We start from the raw sequence: 18,530 nt of genomic DNA, 5'->3' as shown, positions 1-18,530 counted from the left end.
GGGCCGCCCCTCGCCCCAGGGTCGCCGGCTCCTAGTGCGGCCCAGGCTTCCCGGCCGGCCCCTCCCAGACCTAGGAAGACGTCCCCCGGGCCCCCTCAGCCCTCCACCTCCCCTCTCTCCCTTTCTCCCGGCTCCTGGCAGGCTGCAGCCGTCTCCTCCTGGTGCTCCCTCCTTCCTTGAGCTCTGTCCACCGCTGCCCACTGGGGGCTACAGCTTCTCGGCTACCCTGGAAGCTGGAGGCCGGGACCAGCTCTTCAGGTGACAGGCCTCTGTGTCTCCACAGTGGGCAGAGGGGAGCCTGCCTGGCTGATGAGCAAGGCTCGACTTTGTCACCAAGGCAGAGAAGGGGCCCGGGTAAATGACCCCGGCGGCCCCCACCCCTGCCTGGCGTGAGAGTGGGTAGGGGCTTCGGACTTGAGGGGACTGGAGCGGGAATAAGGCAAGGCTGCCCCCTGGTGCCTGGCGGGTGCACAGACCCTTCCCCAAAGGCCTCAGCCCTGAGGTCCTGGCTGCCCGCCCCCCACCCACCCCGTGTTCCTCTCCCCGGGACCCCGCAGGCCTCCCCAGCAAGAGCCAGCTTGTTGGGCTGCCTCTCCGCCGCTAAACAAGCTGAGCAGCTTGTTTAGAATTTTCTAGGGCTAAGAGTAGCCTGGGGGTGGGGTGGGGAAGGAAGTGGTCATTGTCCTGGCCTGGGAGGTAAAGTGTGCACCCCTCAACTTCAAGCTCCCTGATCTGATCGTGGACACTGCAGTCCCCAGATGGCTCATCCCGTTAAGCTAAGCCCGCGGCCATCCCTCCAGCTTTAGGAAGAAAAGCAGTTCCGGCCAAAGCCAGATTGAGCTTGCTGGGTGAGGGGGGGTGGGGCAGTGTCCCCACCCAGACTTGGAGGAGGAGCCTCAAGGGGTGTGTGTGCTTGGGGGAGACAGGCGGTGTCACCTGTGCTTAGACCAGGGGCGGTGGGCGGGTACCCTTGAGGTGGCAAGGTCACACTGCTCATCAGAAGTTTCTCACTAGGGTCTTCTCCGGCCCAGCCTTTGACTGAAGCTGGTCTGGAGACAGGGGCGTTAGAGAAGTGACTCATACATGACCTAAAGAAGCGGGGCCACTCAAGGACCCAGGACAGAGGGAAGAGGGCCAACCCAGCTGGACCGCAGGCAAACCCCATGGCCTTTGAGAGAAGAGAGAAGAGGACCCGGTGAAGTAGACTCGGAGGGCCTCAGCCCAGCAGGAGTGCGGGGTGGGCGTGTGATGTCAGCGAAGGGAGGACAGTGACCTGGGGGAGGGCCGCTTTGAGGGAGGACAGTGACCTGGAGGAGGGCCGCTTTGAGGGAGGACAGTGACCTGGGGGAGGGCCGCTTTGAGGGAGGACAGTGACCTGGGGGAGGGCCGCTTTGAGGGAGGACAGTGACCTGGGGGAGGGCCGCTTTGAGGGAGGACAGTGACCTGGGGGAGGGCCACTTTGAGGGAGAGTGCAGGCCATGGCCAGACAGCTCTGGGAGTCGCGGGCAGGGGAGACTTTCAGATATTGCTTGTCCAAGGGGTGGGGGTGGAAGGGAGAGAGAACAGAGAGGCTCGAGAGGATGTAGGAGAGCTGATGGCACTTTGGGGAAGTGACCACTGCTGCGGTTCCTCCTCCGGTGGGTTCCGAGGTCAGGGACAGGCTCATGAGGGAGTCGCCACCCCTGACTGCTGCTGCCTTTGTGAGATCAGAGGTGGCCGAGGCAGAGGGCGAGGTGGCCAGGCTGGAGGGTACTGGAGACAGAAGTGAAGGGTGAGGGGCTGCCACTGCTCCATGGACCCTCGGAGTGGGAGCCCCCACATCTGAGGGGAGGTCCAGTGGGCCCCCATACCTGACTCCCACGACCTCCTGGAACTGGGCTCTTCTCCAGGCAGCCACCCCTTCCCACACGCACCTTCTTCCCCACCCTCTGCCAGCCCAGCCTGGGGTGCACCCACTACCAGCCCCTGGGCCAGGCCCCGCCTCTTGCTCCCAGCTGGTCTGGACCCCGTAGTGACTGTGAACTCCTCCTCACGGCCTGGGACAGACCCCAAAATGCATTCTCTGAGCAGCCAGAGGGACCCTCCTGAAGCACAAATCTGACCAGCCCGCCCTTGTCTCATCCCTTCTCTGGGCTTTTCTGTACCCTGGAGGTAGAACTAAATTTTTCTCCAAGACTACAAGATGGAGTGTGATGGGGCCGTGGCCTCCCAGCCTCGGGGCGTTCCCGCTGAGTTTTCCCTCCACCCGGGGCCCGCAGCCTGGGCTTCCCTTTCTCTGCTGACCTCCAGGACTCTGTCCCAGGAGGCTCCTGAGGGAGGTTCAGGAACCCTCCCCACGTCGGCCACCCTGGGAGCCACCCCTGCCTGGCCAGGGCGAGCTGGGCCTCTTTGAGCAGTGCATGAAGTTCAGGCTGGTAAGGCTGGAGTTCCCGGCGGGAAGCTCAGGCCGGAGCTCTGGTCTCTGTCACAGGCTCTGACCCGGGCGGCCAGTGACAGGGTCTTCTGAGGCTGCTCCCATGAGCTGCTGAGCAGTTGGGGGAACAAAGGCAAAGTGATTTCCAGCCCTGGCTGGGTCCTCTCCCACGTCCGAAGGCTTCAAAGCGTTCTCCGGCTTTGTCAAGGCACGTCAGGCTCGGCCCGGGAGCAGCAGCTGCTGGGGAAGGGCAGGGTGGGCTCTCCAGGCCCCCAGCTGAGGGCCGGGTAGCCGTCCCCCGCCAGCCCTTTCCAAGCCTCCGCCTGTCTTGCCAGGCCCTTGTGTTCTACTCACTGAAGGGGGGTTCCGAGCATGTGCAGGAGGGGGTGGGGGTGCCCTGCGACCTGTGCCCAGCCCAGAGGTGAGAAGCAAACTGTTCTCTGGGTCAGAGGCCACGGGGTTGGAGGGGGGGAGAGCTGCGCCCTCCCCCTACCGTGTCCCAGGGAGCGGGCAGCCTTTCAGGCCCCAGCTGGGGCTGGGGGGTTGGAGCAGGAGCTGAGGAGGAGGGAGAGGGGAGGAGAGGGGGGCTGGAGGGAGGGCAGGGGACGGGGGGCTAGCCGGAATGCTCCTGTTTGTTGGGGGAGGCCTGGGAATTGGAGCCAGCGCCCACTCAAGCCTAGGGCAGCTGCGGACCAGGGAGGGGCTGGGTGGGGGCCACCCGGCCCTGGGGTGACTGGTTATCCTGGGAGGACGGGCAGCTGGAGACAGGATGGGGGCTCCTCCTCTTCTGAAGGCGAGCCGGGCACAATGAGCTTTGGAATTAGAATAAGCTGGGAACAAAGGGGGAGCCAGAGTCCACCTGGAAGGGCTTTGTACTTCCAGCTCCTGGGGAGGGGTCCGACGTGCGGCTGCAGCCAAGCGGAGAACAGAAAGAATGGGGCTGGGGGCGAGGGCCTGCAGCAGGGCAGGGATGGGGGGGCAGCAGAACCCCCCACCCCCGCCCTTCCCACCAGCTGTGCTCGTTTACACAGACCCGCAGAAAGGAGGCTTTGGTTTGTTTTTTACATTTTATGTAAACTTTTATTAGACTGGTTTTATTTATTTGTTTTATAGATTGAGAGGGTACAAGTGCGGTTTTGTTACATGCATATATTTCGTGGTGGTGAAGTCTGAGCTTTTAGCAGACCCATCACCCTAAAGCTGCCTTGCAAAAACTGTAGCAGTAACAAAATTATGCCAGTGAGAGATCTGATCTAACCAACCCCGTCTGCATTTACCCTCCAAACTGCTCTTGGTCTTTCCTGGGCATGGGCCAAGCTAACTTTGGGAGAAATTTAGTTTATAGTTTAAATGATAATAGACCTTCCCAAGATGAAACCGCCTTTGTAAAAGTAATGAAAGGCTCTCAGGTGAGGAGAATGGGAGGGGCCTGAATTCTGCTGACATGTAAGCATTCGTGATGACCAGCCATTGTTCAGAGCTCAAGAGATTTGTAACTTCTCCAATTACTCCTGTAGATAATGTCACTATTGTAGAACCTAAGGTTGGTTTTTGAGAGGTCTTTGCAGGTTTTTGCATTTCTCACCCGGACCACATAGACCTATGACTCAAGGTCCTGTGGCCCCACCTAAAAGCAGACTCAGCTCAGCACACAAGAATCATCCCCCACCCAACCAGTCAGCAGCACCCATTCCCCAGCCCCCTGTCGGCCAAACTATCTTTAAAAAATCCTAGCTTTCAGGCTGGGTGCAGTGGCTCACACCTGTAATCCTAGCATTTTGGGAGGCCCAGGCGGGTGGGTCACTTGAGGTCAGGAGTTCAAGAGCAGCCTGGCCAACATGGTGAAACCCGTCTCTACTAAAAATACAAAAGTTAGCCGGAAATCGCTTGAACCTGGGAGGCGGAGGTTGCAGTGAGACAAGATTGTGCCACTGCACTCCAGCCTGGGCAACAGAGTGAGACTCTGTCTCAAAAAAAAACCCTAGCCTTCAGGGCTGGGCACGGTGGCTCATGCCTGTAATCTCAACACTTTGGGAGGCCGACATGGGTGGATCACTGTCAGGCCTCTGAGCCCAGGCCAGGCCATCGCATCCCGTGACTTGCACGTATACATCCAGATGGCCTAAAGTAACTGAAGATCCACGAAAGAAGTAAAAACAGCCTTAACTGATGACATTCCACCATTGTGATTTGTTCCTGCCCCACCCTAACTGATCAATGTACTTTGTAATCTCCCCCACCCTTAAGAAGGTACTTCGTAGTCTCCCCCACCCTTGAGAAGGTACTTTGTGAGATCCACCCCTGCCCACCAGAGAACAACCCCCTTTGACTGTAATTTTCCATTACCTTCCCAAATCCTGTAAAACGGCCCCACCCCTATCTCCCTTCGCTGACTCTCTTTTCGGACTCAGCTCGCCTGCACCCAGGTGAAATAAATAGCCATGTTGCTCACACAAAGCCTGTTTGGTGGTCTCTTCACACGGACGCGCATGAAAATCACGAGGTCAGGAGATCAAGACCATCCAGGCTAACATGGTGAAGCCCCGTCTCTACTAAAAATACAAAAAATTAACCAGGTGTGGTGGCACGGGCCTGTAATCCCAGCTACTCAGGAGGCTGAGACAGGAGAATCGCTTGAATCTGGGAGGCGGAGGTTGCAGTGAGCCTAGATCATGCCACTGCGCTCTAGCCTGGGCGACAGAGTGAGACTCTGTCTCAAAAAAAAAAAAAAAAAAAAAAAAAAATCCTAGCCTTCAAATTTTCAGGGCAGTTGATTTGAGTAATAATAAAACTCCAGTCTCCTCTACGTGAATTCAACTCTTTCTCGGCTGGGCCTGGTGACTCACACCTATAATCCCAGCACTTTGGGAGGACCAGGTGGGCAGATTGTCTCACACGTCTGTGTGAAGAGACCACCAAACAGGCTCTGTGTGAGCAACAAGGCTGTTTATTTTACCTGGGTGCAGGCGGACTGTGTCCGAAAAGAGTCAGCAAAGGGTGATGGGGCTATCATTAGTTCTTATAGGTTTGGGGATAGGCGGTGGAGTTAGGAGCAAGGTTTTTCGGGCAGGAGGTGGATCTCACAAAGTACATTCCCAAGGGTGGGGAGAATTACAAATTACAAAGAACCTTCTCAAGGGTGAGGGAGATTACAAAGAACTTTCTTAGGGGTGGGAGAGATTACAAAGTACATCAGTTAGGGTGGGGCAGAAACAAATCACAATGGTGGACTGTCATCAGTTAAGGCTGTTTTCACTTTTTTTGTGGATCTTCAGTTGCTTCAGGCCATCCGGATGTATATGTGCAGGTCACAGGGGATATGATGGCTTAGCTTGGGCTCAGAGGCCTGACACAGATGACTTGATGCCAGGGGTTCGGGACCAGCCTGGGCAACATAGCGAGACCTTGTCTCTACAAAAAATTTAAAAATTAGCTGGGGTGGTGACACGCACCTGTGGTCCCAGCTACTGGGGAGGCTGAGGCAAGAGGATCACTTGAGCTCAAGAAGTCAAGGGTGCCGTGAGCCGTGATTGTACCACTGCACTCCAGCCTGAGAGACAGTGCAACACCCTGCCTCAAAACAAAACACCTGTAATCCCAGCACTTTGGGAGGCCAAGGCAGGCAGATCACCTGAGGTCAGGAGTTTGAGACCAGCCTGGCCAACATGGTGAAACCCTGTCCCTACTAAAAATGCAAAAATTAGCCAGACGTGGTGGTGCATGCCTGTAGTCCCAGCTACTCGGGAGGCTGGGGCTGGAGAATCGTTTGAACCCGGGAGGCGGAGGTTGCAGTGAGCTGAGATCGTGCCACTGCACTCCAGCGTGGGTGACAGAGCAAGACTCTGTCTCAAACAAACAAAACAAAACTTTCTTTATTGTAATTCCCCTGTCTTGATAAATTGGCTCTATCTATCTGGGCAGTGGGCAAAATGAACCCATTAGGTGGTTACAACCTGAATAGTGAATGTTGTACCCAATAGGTAATTTTTCAACCCTCACCTTCTAGACTAGTTTTAGATGTACAGAAAAACTGTGAAGAGGGTACCAAGAATTCCCATACAGCCCACCCCCATCTCCCGCCTTATTAGCCTCTTACGTTAGGACAGCTCATTTATTGCAATTAATGAATCAACATCAGTTATTGCAAACAATGAATCAACATTGTTAGTATCTAAAGCCCATAGTTTATTCAGGTTTTCCTGGCTTTTCCCTAGTGTCCTTTTTCTGTCAGGATCACATGTTGCATTTAGTCATCCTGTCTCCTGAGGCTCCTCTTGGCTGTGACAGTTTCTCAGACTCCTTGTTCTTGGTGGCCCTGACAGCTTCGAGGAAGACTGGGCAGTGTGTTGTAAAACAACCTTTTGCTGTTTCCCATGATCAGGTGGGCCTCAGGGGTGATCAGGAGGAAGACCATGGGGGTGAAGCGCCTCATCGGGGGCCATGTAGACCTGGAACGACCGGTTGGGGTCCTGTTTGTCGGGTCTCTCCACTGGGAAGTGACTGTTCCCCCTTTCCATACCGTGCTCTTGGGAAGGAAGCCGCTCCGTGAGGCCCAGTTAGGGAGCAGGGCCACCTCCTGGAGGGAGAGGGAGGGATGTGTTCTTCTGAGCAGGAGTTTTGTCTGTTCCCCCACATTTATTTATGTAATCATTTATTTATAATGGTATGGACTCATAGATGTGTACCTTATATTTGGTTTTAATCTAACACAACTCTTTGTTTTCTTGCTCAAATTTTCCATCTTGGACCATTGGACTCTCTTTCAGTTGGCTCCTGTGTCCTTTTTTTTTTTTTTTTTTTTTTTTTTTGGAGACAGGTTCTCACTCTGTTGCCCAGGCGGGCAGGCAGTTGTGTGATCTCCGCTCACTGCAACCTCCGCCTCCTGGGCTCAAGCAATTCTCCCACTTCAGCCTCCCAAGTAGCTGGGACTACAGGCACCTGCCACCATGCCCGGCTAATTTTTGTATTTTTTGGTAGAGACAGTTTCACCATGTTGGCCAGGCTGATCTCGAACTCTTGACCTCAGATGATCCACCCTCCTTGGCCTCCCAAAGTGCTGGGATTACAGGCATGAGCCACCGTGCCCAGCCTTGAGTTAATTTTTGTGTCATGTGTCCCCTGAATGGTTTTGAAAAGCTCTTTATCTGTCATATGTGAGCCCATTCTTGCATTGCTATAAAAAAAATACCTGAGGCTGGATAATTTATAAAGAGAAGTGGTTTATTTTGGCTCATGGTTCTGGAGGCTATACAGGAAGTGTGGTGCCAGCATCTGCTTCTAGTGACACCCTCAGGAAGCTTCCAATCATGGTGGAAGGTGAAGAGGGAGCCGGCATATCCATGGCAAGAATGGGAGCAAGAGAGTGAGGGTGGAGGAGGTGCTAGACTCTTTAAAACAACCAGATCTCGTGTGGACTCAGAGCAAGAACTCACTCATTATTGTGAGGATGGCACCAAGCCATTCATGAGGGATCCACCGCCGTGACCCAAACACGTGCCATTAGACGCCACCTTGAACATTGGGGATTACAGTTCAACATGAGATTTGGAGGGGACAGACATCCAAACTGTATCACATCACCACCACCCAACCAACACACATGCATTTCAAAATTGACATGTACAGGATTTCAGCAGATGTTTACACAGTTGCAAAGGGTGTAATTTCTTTTTTCTTTTCTTTTTGAGTTGTGCTGTCACTCTCTGGTTGCCAGGGTGGAGTGCAGTGGCATGATCATGGCTCACTGCAGCCGCCAACTCCTGGACTCAAGTGATCCTGCTGCCTCAGCCTCCCAAGTAGCTGAGACTATGGGTACACACCACCACACCCGGCTAATTTGTAAATTTTTTGAAGAAGATGGGGTCTTGGCCAGATGCGGTGGCTCATGCCTGTAATCTCAGCACTTTGGGAGGCCGAGGCAGGTGGATCACCTGAGGTCAGGAGTTCGAGACCAGCCTGGCCAACATGGTGAAACCCTGCCTCTACTGAAAATACAAAAATTAGCTGGGCATGGTGACGGGTGCCTGTAATCCCAGCTACTCGGGAGGCTGAGGCAGGAGAATCGCTTGAACTCAGGAGGCAGAGGTTGCAGTGAGCTGAGATTGCACCACTGCACTGCAGCCTGGGCAACAGAATAAGACTGTGTGTGTCTCAAAAAAAGAAAGAAAGAAAAAAAAAAAATCCCAACTCAATAAGAAAACAACCCAATTTAAAAATGGGCAAAAGATCTGAACAGATGCCTCTCCAAAGAAGAAATACAAATGGCAAATAAGCATATTAGAAGATGTTTAACATCATACATCATTAGGGAATTGCAAATTAAAACCACAAGGAGATACCGCTGCATACCTACTAGATAGCCAAAATCCAAAACACTGACAACTCCTAATGCTGGTGAGGACCCGGAGCAGCAAGAACTCCCATTCATTGTTGATGAGAATGCGACAAGGTACAGCCACCCTGAAAAGCGGTTGGCAGTTCCTTCCGAAGCTAAGTATACTCTTACCATACAATTCAGCAATCACACTCCTTGGTATTTACCCAAATGATTTGAAAACTTATGTCCACTCAAAAACCACCACACACATATTTATAGCAGCCTTTTTTCCTTAAAGACCAGTGTGATAGTATTAGCAGCTTTATTCGTAATTGGCAAAAACTGGAAGCAATTAAGATGTTCCTCAGTAGGTGAACAAATAAATTGTGGTATATCTGGACAATGGAATACTAGTCAGTGATAAAGAGGGGAAAGCTATGAACCCACGCAAAGAAATAAGTGAATCTTAAATACATATTGCATAGTAAAAAGCCTGATAAAGCTGCCTACTCTGTGACTCCATTTACCTAACATTCCGGAAAAAGCAAAATAGATTAAAAAAAAAGACAGAAAACAGATCCATGGTTGCCAGGGATCTGAGAGAGGGGATCGTGCTTGACTAGGCACAGCACAGGGATTCTGTAGCGCAGGGAAACTGTTCTGTATGATGCTGTAATGGTGGACACGTGACACTCTGAATATGTCAAAACCCATAGAACTTTACAGCAGACAGAGGGAACTTAAAATAGGCACCTTTTAAAATAATCTTTTAGAAGGTTGGGAGATCACAAGACGGAATGCAGACTGCGACAAAAGGCAATTAGAAATGTATGAAACAAACAAACAAAAAAGGAACAGAAATGTACAAAACAGCCTTACTGAAGGGGGTCAGGGAGAAAGGGGCTGATCCCAGCCACTCTGGCAATGAGTGGCATCTGTCAGACTAAAAGCAAAAGGAAGCACACATAAGTGCCGCACTCTAATTGATAAGATCACTCCCCACCAGGGTAGGGGTGAATGATTCTGAAACCTCTCCACCTTTACACCGGAATTCAAGAACTATGGCAATGGGTGGAAGACGGTGGGAGCCAGGTTTCTCACTTTAGTTTTAATTTTTAATTTGATTTTTAGAGACAGGATCTTGCTGTGTGGCCCAGGCTGGAGTGCAGTGGCACAATCATGGCTCACTGTAGCCTTGACCTCCTAGGCTCAAGAGATCCTCCTAACTCAGCCTCCTGAGTAGCTGGGACCACAGGCATGCACCACCATGCCTGGCTAATTTTTCATATTTGTGGTAGATTTGGGTTTTCACCATGTTGGCCACGCTTGTCTTGAACTCCAGATCTCAGATGATCCACCTGCCTTGACCTCCCAAAGTGCTGGAGTTACAGGCATGAGCCACCGCGCCTGGCCTGGGTTTCTCACTTTTAGAGTGGGAGGTTATAGACAAGCAAGGGCAGGCAGCTAGAATGACCCAGGTGGTGATGGATTAGAGTTGGAGACATCAGTGTGCACTCGTGTTGAGTTTAATATAGATACTGATGCACGTGTGTATCTGTTTATAGATGTTATGTTAGTAACATAACATGGGTTAGTATATATATAAAATGGCTTAGTATTATATGGGTTTATATATATCTATATCTATCTATCTATGTACATGGGTATATATATATATATATATATATATATATATATATATATATATATATATGTGTTCTTGCTGTCAGCGGAGAGGGCCTAGAAGCAGCAATACTCCAGGAACAATGGGCACACTTAGAGCCCAGATCTTCGTCTCCAACACCATTCTCTCAAAAATGGCTCCTTAGAGAAAATGGCTGGTTCTAGGACCGGTTCAAGAAATATAAGGGATGAGCACAGAGCCAGAAAGTAAGGAAGAGCTCACACAGACAGACACGCCCACACCTACACGGCCATGCACACACACATGTAGTGATGAAGGGACATCAAAAGGACACAGGTGGCTGGGCGCCGTGGCTCACGCCTGTAATCCCAGCACTTTGGGAGGCCGAGGAGGGTGGATCATCTGAGGTCAGGAGTTCGAGATCAGCCTGCCAACATGGTGAAACTGTCTCTACCAAAAAATACAAAAATTAGCCGGGCGTGGTGATGGGTGCCTGTACTCCCAGCTACTTGGGAGGCTGAAGTGGGGGAATTGCTTGAGCCCAGGAGGCGGAGGTTGTAGTGAGCGGAGATCACACAACTGCCTGCCAGCCTGGGTGACAAGACTGAGACTCCATGTTAGAAATGTTTGTTCCCCGGTGGCACAAAGAAATAGCACTTGAACATAAATTTAATTTTCTTTCTCTTTCTTTCTTTTTTTTTTTTTTTTTTTGAGATGAAGTCTTGCTCTTGTGCCCCAGGCTGGAGTGCAATGGCACGATCTCGGCTCACTGCAACCTCTACCTCCCAGGTTCAAGCTATTCTCCTGCCTCAGACTCCCAAGTAGTTGGGATTACAGGCGTGAGCCACCACGCCCGGCTAATTTTTACATTTTTAGTAGAGCTAGGGTTTCCCCATGTTGGCCAGGCTGGTCTCAAACTCCTGACCTCAGGTGATCTGCCCGCCTCGGCCTCCCAAACTGCTAGGATTACAGGCATGAGCCACCACACCCGGCATAAGTTTAATCTCCTTAGCAAGGCCATTTTTTAACTTTCTGCGGAAAGGGTACACTTGCCAGCAGTTTTGCCACGTGAGTACACCAAACAAAGGAGGGAAGCAATTTTTATTCCTTATGCAGTTTGTCCTTGCTACTCTGTCCTGTTTCCATTGGCTGGAGCCAGACTTCACAATCTAACCTAAAACCCGATTGGCTAGTAGTTTAAAACTTTTGAAAATAGATAAAAGTAATGGAAGGATAAAGGAAAAGAGGAAGTTGCTTACGAAACGACTTAGAAAAGTAATAATATTCCCCACTAGGAAAGGGACATAGGCTGCGAGCTGGGACATGCCTGTGAGCACGTCCAGCACAGATATCTTGGTGAAAGTACAAGGACATAGAATGTACTACGTGCCTGTAAGCATGTTTAACAGCTACATAGGATAGGGCTTAACAAAGAGTTATTAGCACAAAGCAAGGAGGCTTGAAGGAAGTTAGTCTTTAAAAGAAACTATTATTTCTAACACTTATGATTTATTTTTTAATAAGAAGGGAAACTTTGAAGAGGAACTTTTTACTTTCTACACTCCATCTCAAAAGAAAAGAAAAGAAAAGCTATGTTGCCCAGGCTAGGCTGGAACTCCTGGGCTCAAGTTATCCTCCAGCCTCAGCCTCCTGAAGTGCTGGGATTACAGGCATGAGCCACCTTGCCAGGCCGGAGGGTGTAATTTCTCTTGTAAACACACAATATAGGCCTGGTGCGGTGGCTCACGCCTGTAATCTCAGCACTTTGGGATGCTGAGGCGGGCAGATCACCTGAAGTCAGGAGTTCGAGACCAGCCTGGCCAACATGGTGAAACCCTGCCTCTACTAAAAATACAAAAAGTAGCTGGGTGTGGTGGCGTGCACCTGTAGTCCCAGCTACTCAGGAGGCTGAGGCGGGAGAATTGCTTGAACCCAGGAGGCAGAGGCTGTAGTGAGCTGAGATTGCACCACTGCACACCAGCCTGGGCGACAGAGTGAGACTCTGTCTCAAACAACAACAATAATAACAAACCAAAAAAGCCCCATGATACAATGATTCAAACAAAAACTGTGCCATCAGTTTTTACATGAGGCCAGGGCCATCTGAGTCACCTCGTGGACAAATACCTGCCCGCTGGCTCGTCTTTCCCAGGCCCACTTTGGAGGTGGGTGCTTTCCTTCTGGCCTCCAGTTTCCATGTGCTGCCCCTCAGATAGGTCTCTTTGTGCCATCTCTTTCCACACGGGCAGTTTTTTATTACTCACACCACCATACTTTTCTGGGGCACAGAAATATGTGTATTTCTATTTCTTTTTATAACCCGGCACCATGTTGTAGAACTCTGCTAATGTTTCTCCTGGCTTGAGCAAAGCACCATTGGCGTATTAGACATTCTGGGGAATTATCTGTAGGTATCTGTAAACAAATTGCACTTCCTGCTGTCATGAGAAGGGGCTCACCATCAGTTCCATTCCTATTTTTTTCTGTTTTAGATGTCGGTCCCAGGAAACCTTTTTCACATAGATGAGCAGGTGAGACTGGAGCTTCTGAGTGCTGGGGTCCCTGGAGCCTTCTGCAGTGCCCTGGGAGGGGTGACTGGGAAAGGCCAGGGGGCAAGAGCTGCCAGGGGCCTTCTCAGATTTCCCAGTTTTTACACAGAGTATATATGGGAGTTGAGGTCTGGAAAAATGATTTTTTAAAAACTCCTCCTGCCCCGCGGACTCTCTTGAAGACTTTGTGTCATGCCAGGGCCCATGGTCACTTGACGGAACCCTTGTGATGCTGGCCTGCAGGGATGTGGAGCACAGACCCTGGGGAGGGCTACCAGAACCTCATGGGACTGGATGGCGGGCAGTGAGGGGGGTCCAGTAACTGTTGGATGCAGAATTGAATTCAGTCACCCGCACTTATTTCCTGGGCTCGTCTTGGCTGGGTTGCCGAGGTACACTCTCTGGGAGCGGACGCTTTGGTGAGGAAGACCAGGCGAAGAAGGTGATTTTTGCGGTTGGACGTTCTAAAGACAGGGCAGGGTTATGCGGAGAGAATTGGCAGGGGCAGGGCGGGGGAGGCCGGTTTGAGGAGGGGACATTTGAGCCGAGATCTGATGCAGCGAGGAGCCAAGCCAGGCAGATATCCGATCGAAGAACATTCCAGGCAGGGGAGCAAAGGCTAGGGCCGTCAGGAGGCCAGTGTGGCCGGGGAAGAGGTGGAGGAGGAGGGGCCAGGGCAGTGTTTAGGCCGCCCCCTAAGGACTCATGCTTTGACTTGGATTGACATAGAGAGCTGCGGGAGGGTGACATGATCTCAATAAAAGGAATGCTCTGGCTGCTGGGTAGAGAAGAAAGTGAGGGTGAGGGATTAATGGTGGAGCCAGGGGGAGCCCAGTGAGTGCCGGGAGCCCAGGGTGGCAGAGTTGTGGTGCAGGGTTGCAGGGTCCTGGAGCTAGAGATGGAGGCTGTTTTCGGGCAAGTGGCCTGGGCAGCCTGTCCTCGGAGAGGCGGTGAAGGCAGAGACTGGAAGGCAGAGAGCCTTGCCGACCTGTGGCCGAAGAGCTCTCCGGGAGACAGTCACCGGTGGTGCAAAGGCCCTGGGGCCGGCCCAGCCGGGCCGCAGCTCCGGGAGGCGGCGCGAGCGAGCAGTGGGCTGGGCGGTGGCGGCCGGCGCTCGAGCCGGAGCCCCGCGATTGCCTTACAAGGTGCCCTGCGGCGCCGCTGCCGCGCTGGGCCACTGCGTGCTTGGGCGGTCGGCGGGGGCGTGCGCGGAGGGGGCGGGGCCGGCGGGGCGCGGGCGGGGGGCTTGGCGCGGCGGCCACTGCGCGGAACGACGCTGCGGCACCCGCTCCAGGTCTGCACCTGCTCCGGGGCGCGGGGACGTGCGGGGCGGGGGCGCACCGGATCCGGCCCGCGGCCGCCGCAGCCTTGCGCGGCCGCAGCACACCTGTCACGCCTGGCGCGCCCCCTGCCCGCACGCGCTCGGTCCACGCAGCTCGGGACGCGGGCGGCCCAGGCTGCCAGGTCCCCCTGCTCCGCGGCGCCGAGGGCTGGGCTGCGTCTGCGGCCGCGTGGGTGGCCGCGGTCTTGGCAGGTGGCTGCGCGCGGGGGGTCGCAGGTGCATCCTGGGCGGCTTGGTGGCTTGGGCAGCGGGTGCCTGTGGGCTCTGTGCCATGGGTGGCGGGTCTAGGCGGGGGTGGGGGCTTGGGCGCTGTGGATGTGTGGATGGGGGAGGGACGGCGTGGGTGAGCATGGAGCCTTCTGGAAAGCGGCCGGATGTGTGGAGGCAGAGAGGCAGCATCCAGGCGCTGGTCGCTGTCGGGGTGCAGGGCGTGGGGGGGCGTGGGATAGCAGCTGTAGGCCTGGGATGTGGAGGCGTCCGTCTGGGGGTGTGGACCTGGACGGGGGAGGGGAGGGTCGAGCGCAGCGGCAATGGCTGAGGCCTGCCTGGCAGGGGGTGGAGGAGGAAGCTGCCCTTGCCCCCGGGGAGGCAGGGAGGGACCCCCATCACCTCTCCGCTGCCCCTTCAGACATGCTGCTGCTGAAGAAACACACGGAGGACATCAGCAGCGTCTACGAGATCCGCGAGAGGCTCGGCTCGTGAGTGTGCGCGTGTGTGTGTGATCGTGTGTGTGTGTGTGTCTGTGTGTACCTGTGTGAGATGGCATGTGTGTGTGACTACGCGAGTGGGTGTGAGATGTGTGTGTGTGAATATGTAGGGGTGTGTGAATGTGAGTGAGTCTGTGAGATGGCATGTGTGAGTGGTGGTGGGGGGTGGCACAGGGCCAGGTAGGGCCTCCCCATCTCCTTCACAGGGGGCCCTCCCCTCTCCACTCTCTTTCCCTCCTGCCTCTCCTCTCTTCCCACTTCCTTCCCACCTCCCACCGCCCCGTCTGCGGCAGGGGTGCCTTCTCCGAGGTGGTGCTGGCCCAGGAGCGGGGCTCCGCACACCTCGTGGCCCTCAAGTGCATCCCCAAGAAGGCCCTCCGGGGCAAGGAGGCCCTGGTGGAGAACGAGATCGCAGTGCTCCGTAGGTGTGCACCTTGTGGGGCCCTGGGACGGGGCATAGGTCGATGGGGGGCACAAGCAGTCCTCGGTTCTAGTCCAGGCCTGGCCACCAACCTTTGGGAGGCCTGGGGCAGCGCTCTCTCTGGGCCTGCACATCCCTGTGGCAAAGGGAGCGAGTTGATATTGATCTGTGCTTTTCAAATGGGCTTTAGAAGGAAGGCCAGGGCTCAGGCTGGAGCTCTGCCTTCCTGGACCCGGCAGGGGTGGCATGTGGTAGGGAATGGGGAGCAGAGGTGGGAGGAAGAGGGAGGAGGCTTTCCCCAGGGCCTCAGGACAGAGCACCCCTTGACTCTGTTGGCCCACAGGCACTTCCTTGCCATTGCAGGATCAGTCACCCCAACATCGTCGCTCTGGAGGATGTCCACGAGAGCCCTTCCCACCTCTACCTGGCCATGGAACTGTGAGGAGGGCCTGGGCAGGCTGTGGGAGCCGGGGAGGGACTGAGCAGTGAGTGGGGCTGAAGGCCAGGCTGAGTGCCTGGGTCAGCCAAACCCCTGGCACCCCCAGGGTGACGGGTGGCGAGCTGTTTGACCGCATCATGGAGCGCGGCTCCTACACAGAGAAGGATGCCAGCCATCTGGTGGGTCAGGTCCTCGGCGCCGTTTCCTACCTGCACAGCCTGGGGATCGTGCACCGGGACCTCAAGGTGCCTGGCTGGGGCCTCTGCACCCCACCCTCCCACCTGCCCACCTGGCCCTGCTTTTGTTTTCCCGGGAGCACGGCTGGGGCCTTTCTTGATCTCCCGCTTCACCAAGGCTCTGGGGAACCTGAGAGTGCCTAGTCCCCATCCTGTCCCAGCACCGGCACCGCGTCAGGACTGACCTGGCCCTTTTCCTGGTGTCCGTGTGTCACAGCCCGAAAACCTCCTGTATGCCACGCCCTTTGAGGACTCGAAGATCATGGTCTCTGACTTTGGACTCTCCAAAATCCAGGCTGGCAACATGCTAGGCACCGCCTGTGGGACCCCTGGATATGTGGGTGAGGGACGACACCCTGAGGCTTGCTGGGAGTGGGGTGGCCTGGGGGACCCTAGACAGCCGGGAAGGCTGTTGTGCCCGTTGCCTTTGTGTGGGCCATTCCTGGGCTTGAGTAGGCCGAGCCAGTGACACTGAGCGGCATGGCTGCGTGTGTGCCTGTGCGTGCGTCTGTCTGTCTCTGGCCCCCAGCCCCAGAGCTCTTGGAGCAGAAACCCTACGGGAAGGCCGTAGATGTGTGGGCCCTGGGCGTCATCTCCTACATCCTGTGAGTGACCGCTGGGAAGGCTTGTCTCCTGCCTGCCTGCCCCTGCTGGGTTGGGGAGGGTGGGACAGCTGGATGATTCATCTGTGGGTGCCAGGCTGTGTGGGTACCCCCCCTTCTACGATGAGAGCGACCCTGAGCTCTTCAGCCAGATCCTGAGGGCCAGCTATGAGTTTGACTCTCCTTTCTGGGATGACATCTCAGAATCAGGTGAGCTTGAGCCTGGCCCGTGCTTGGGGGTGATGCAAGGGAGTGGGGACCCGACAGGCTGACCCAGCCTCCCTGTTCCAGCCAAAGACTTCATCCGGCACCTTCTGGAGCGAGACCCCCAGAAGAGGTTCACCTGCCAACAGGCCTTGCAGCATCTTTGGTGAGTGGGAGCCCTGCCAAGCTGCCCCAGGGCCAGGGGGACTGCACTTGCAGAGAGGCACCCCCCGCGACCTTCAGCCTTTCCCCAGGATCTCTGGGGACACAGCCTTCGACAGGGACATCTTAGGCTCTGTCAGTGAGCAGATCCAGAAGAACTTTGCTCGGACACACTGGAAGGTCAGTGTGGAGAGAGACCCAGTGTGGTCGCCCGTCGCACCCCAGCTGTAGCCTGATCGCCGTGGCTGCCCAGTGGCCACTGCAGTCCTCACAGTCTTGGGGCTGGGGCCTGGGCCCAGGCCTGGCCTGATCTCCCTCTCTTCTGGCAGCGAGCCTTCAATGCCACCTCGTTCCTGCGCCACATCCGGAAGCTGGGGCAGAGCCCAGAGGGCGAGGGGGCCTCTGAGCAGGGCATGGCCCGCCACAGCCACTCAGGCCTCCGTGCTGGCCAGCCCCCCAAGTGGTGATGCCCAGGTGTGTTTGGGTGGACCCTGCACCCCCAGGAGCTGGCTCCTTGGAGAGCTTAGAGGGTGGTGGCGCTCCATGTGGCCAAGAGCTAAGTGGGGTGGCCCCCACAGGCCAGAGGACTGAGGGCAGAGAGCAGAGGGAGGAGCCAGGGCTCCAGGAGAGGTGGAAGGACAGGGAGGGCCAGTGGGTGCCCGACATTGGGCAAGGGAGTACAGGGGGAGAGGGCCTCTAAGAAGTCCGGGATTTGACCGAGGCGGGGGGTAGGGGCACAGGGCTGGCAGGTCGGCTCCTGACTACCCCCTTTCCCTCTGCTTCTCCCTCTCAGGCAGATGCCGAGGCCAAGTGGACTGACCCCCAGATTTCCTTCCCTTGGATGCTTTTGGTCCCCTCTCCCAACCCCTCCCCCTGGGGCTGGCCTCTGCTGGAGTTTGAGATTTGAGGGTGTGGCGCATGGCGCTGGGGTTGGAATGGGGCACCCCCAAGTCTGTCCCCAGGCTCTGCCCTGCCTGGGGGCAGTGGCTCCCCTCCCCTGTTGCCTCTCCCGCCCCAGCCCCCCGCCCCGCCAAAAGCCGAGGAGGTGCTGGCAGGCGGGCCTCAGGGGCTGTCTTTCCTGCACGGCTGTTGTGTGCTTCGCTGAGTGTGGGTGGTCCTGCTTGTGTCATGGTCATGGCCTTCCAGCCCCCTCCAGTTTTCCCCAAACCAATAAAGAAAGATACAGCAATGGGCCAGTGGTGAACTGGGGGTGCGGCGAGTGTGGAGGGGATCTGGTCACTTGTGGAAGGAAACCAACGAAACCCTGCCACACGGCTTCACCCACTGCCACCTGAACCTCTGCTTCCCCAGACAAGTTTCCAACTGTCCAAAAACTTCCTGTCCCCTTCCCCCAAAGCACCAACAAGTGGCAGCGTGGCCGGGCAGCTCTGCCACCCCAGAGGTGTAACTGCCCAGCTTTGGGGTCCTGGGACAAAGTGGAGGCAGCGCACGCCTGCTGGGCTGCCAGCAGGGGGCGCAGGCAGGAGGCGGAGT

The 18,530-nt window shown here is 55.3% G+C and overlaps 1 protein-coding gene across 10 annotated transcripts; it reads left to right on the top strand.

Moving 5' to 3' along the window:
- The first annotated feature begins 1,048 nt into the window (after window positions 1-1,048).
- On the top strand, window positions 1,049-18,225 carry PNCK (pregnancy up-regulated nonubiquitous CaM kinase). Of its 10 annotated transcripts, none has more exons than XM_054473048.2 (12): window positions 1,049-1,195; window positions 14,894-14,963; window positions 15,266-15,397; window positions 15,757-15,831; window positions 15,939-16,077; window positions 16,286-16,409; window positions 16,598-16,673; window positions 16,768-16,880; window positions 16,962-17,040; window positions 17,129-17,216; window positions 17,366-17,510; window positions 17,830-18,225. In XM_054473048.2, the coding sequence occupies exons 2-11, from the start codon at window positions 14,896-14,898 to the stop codon at window positions 17,501-17,503; spliced, it is 1,032 nt and encodes a 343-aa protein (XP_054329023.1). In that variant the 5' UTR covers window positions 1,049-1,195; window positions 14,894-14,895; the 3' UTR covers window positions 17,504-17,510; window positions 17,830-18,225. The 10 variants fall into 10 exon arrangements, with proteins under 10 accessions (XP_054329023.1, XP_054329013.1, XP_054329015.1 ...); XM_054473038.1 differs by lacking the exon at window positions 1,049-1,195 and adding an exon at window positions 13,636-14,068; XM_054473040.2 differs by lacking the exon at window positions 1,049-1,195 and adding an exon at window positions 13,707-13,723.
- The last annotated feature ends 305 nt before the right edge of the window (window positions 18,226-18,530 follow it).

This window comes from Pongo pygmaeus, chromosome X, assembly GCF_028885625.2.
Source record: "Pongo pygmaeus isolate AG05252 chromosome X, NHGRI_mPonPyg2-v2.0_pri, whole genome shotgun sequence".
Classification (NCBI taxonomy): Eukaryota; Metazoa; Chordata; class Mammalia; order Primates; family Hominidae; genus Pongo; species Pongo pygmaeus.
The sequence above is the reverse complement of the archived record's forward strand: the minus strand, read 5'-3'. Positions and strand labels throughout refer to the sequence as shown.

What these genes read in the sequence shown, in the direction of transcription:
- PNCK (XM_054473038.1), top strand. Translation starts at nt 13,822, where the DNA reads ATGGAGGCTGTTTTCGGGCAAGTGGCCTGGGCAGCCTGTCCTCGGAGA. An exon ending in TCGTGCACCGGGACCTCAAG is followed by an intron (nt 16,078 to 16,285) that starts GTGCCTGGCTGG and finishes CGTGTGTCACAG; the next exon opens with CCCGAAAACCTCCTGTATGC. An exon ending in GGATGACATCTCAGAATCAG is followed by an intron (nt 16,881 to 16,961) that starts GTGAGCTTGAGC and finishes TCCCTGTTCCAG; the next exon opens with CCAAAGACTTCATCCGGCAC.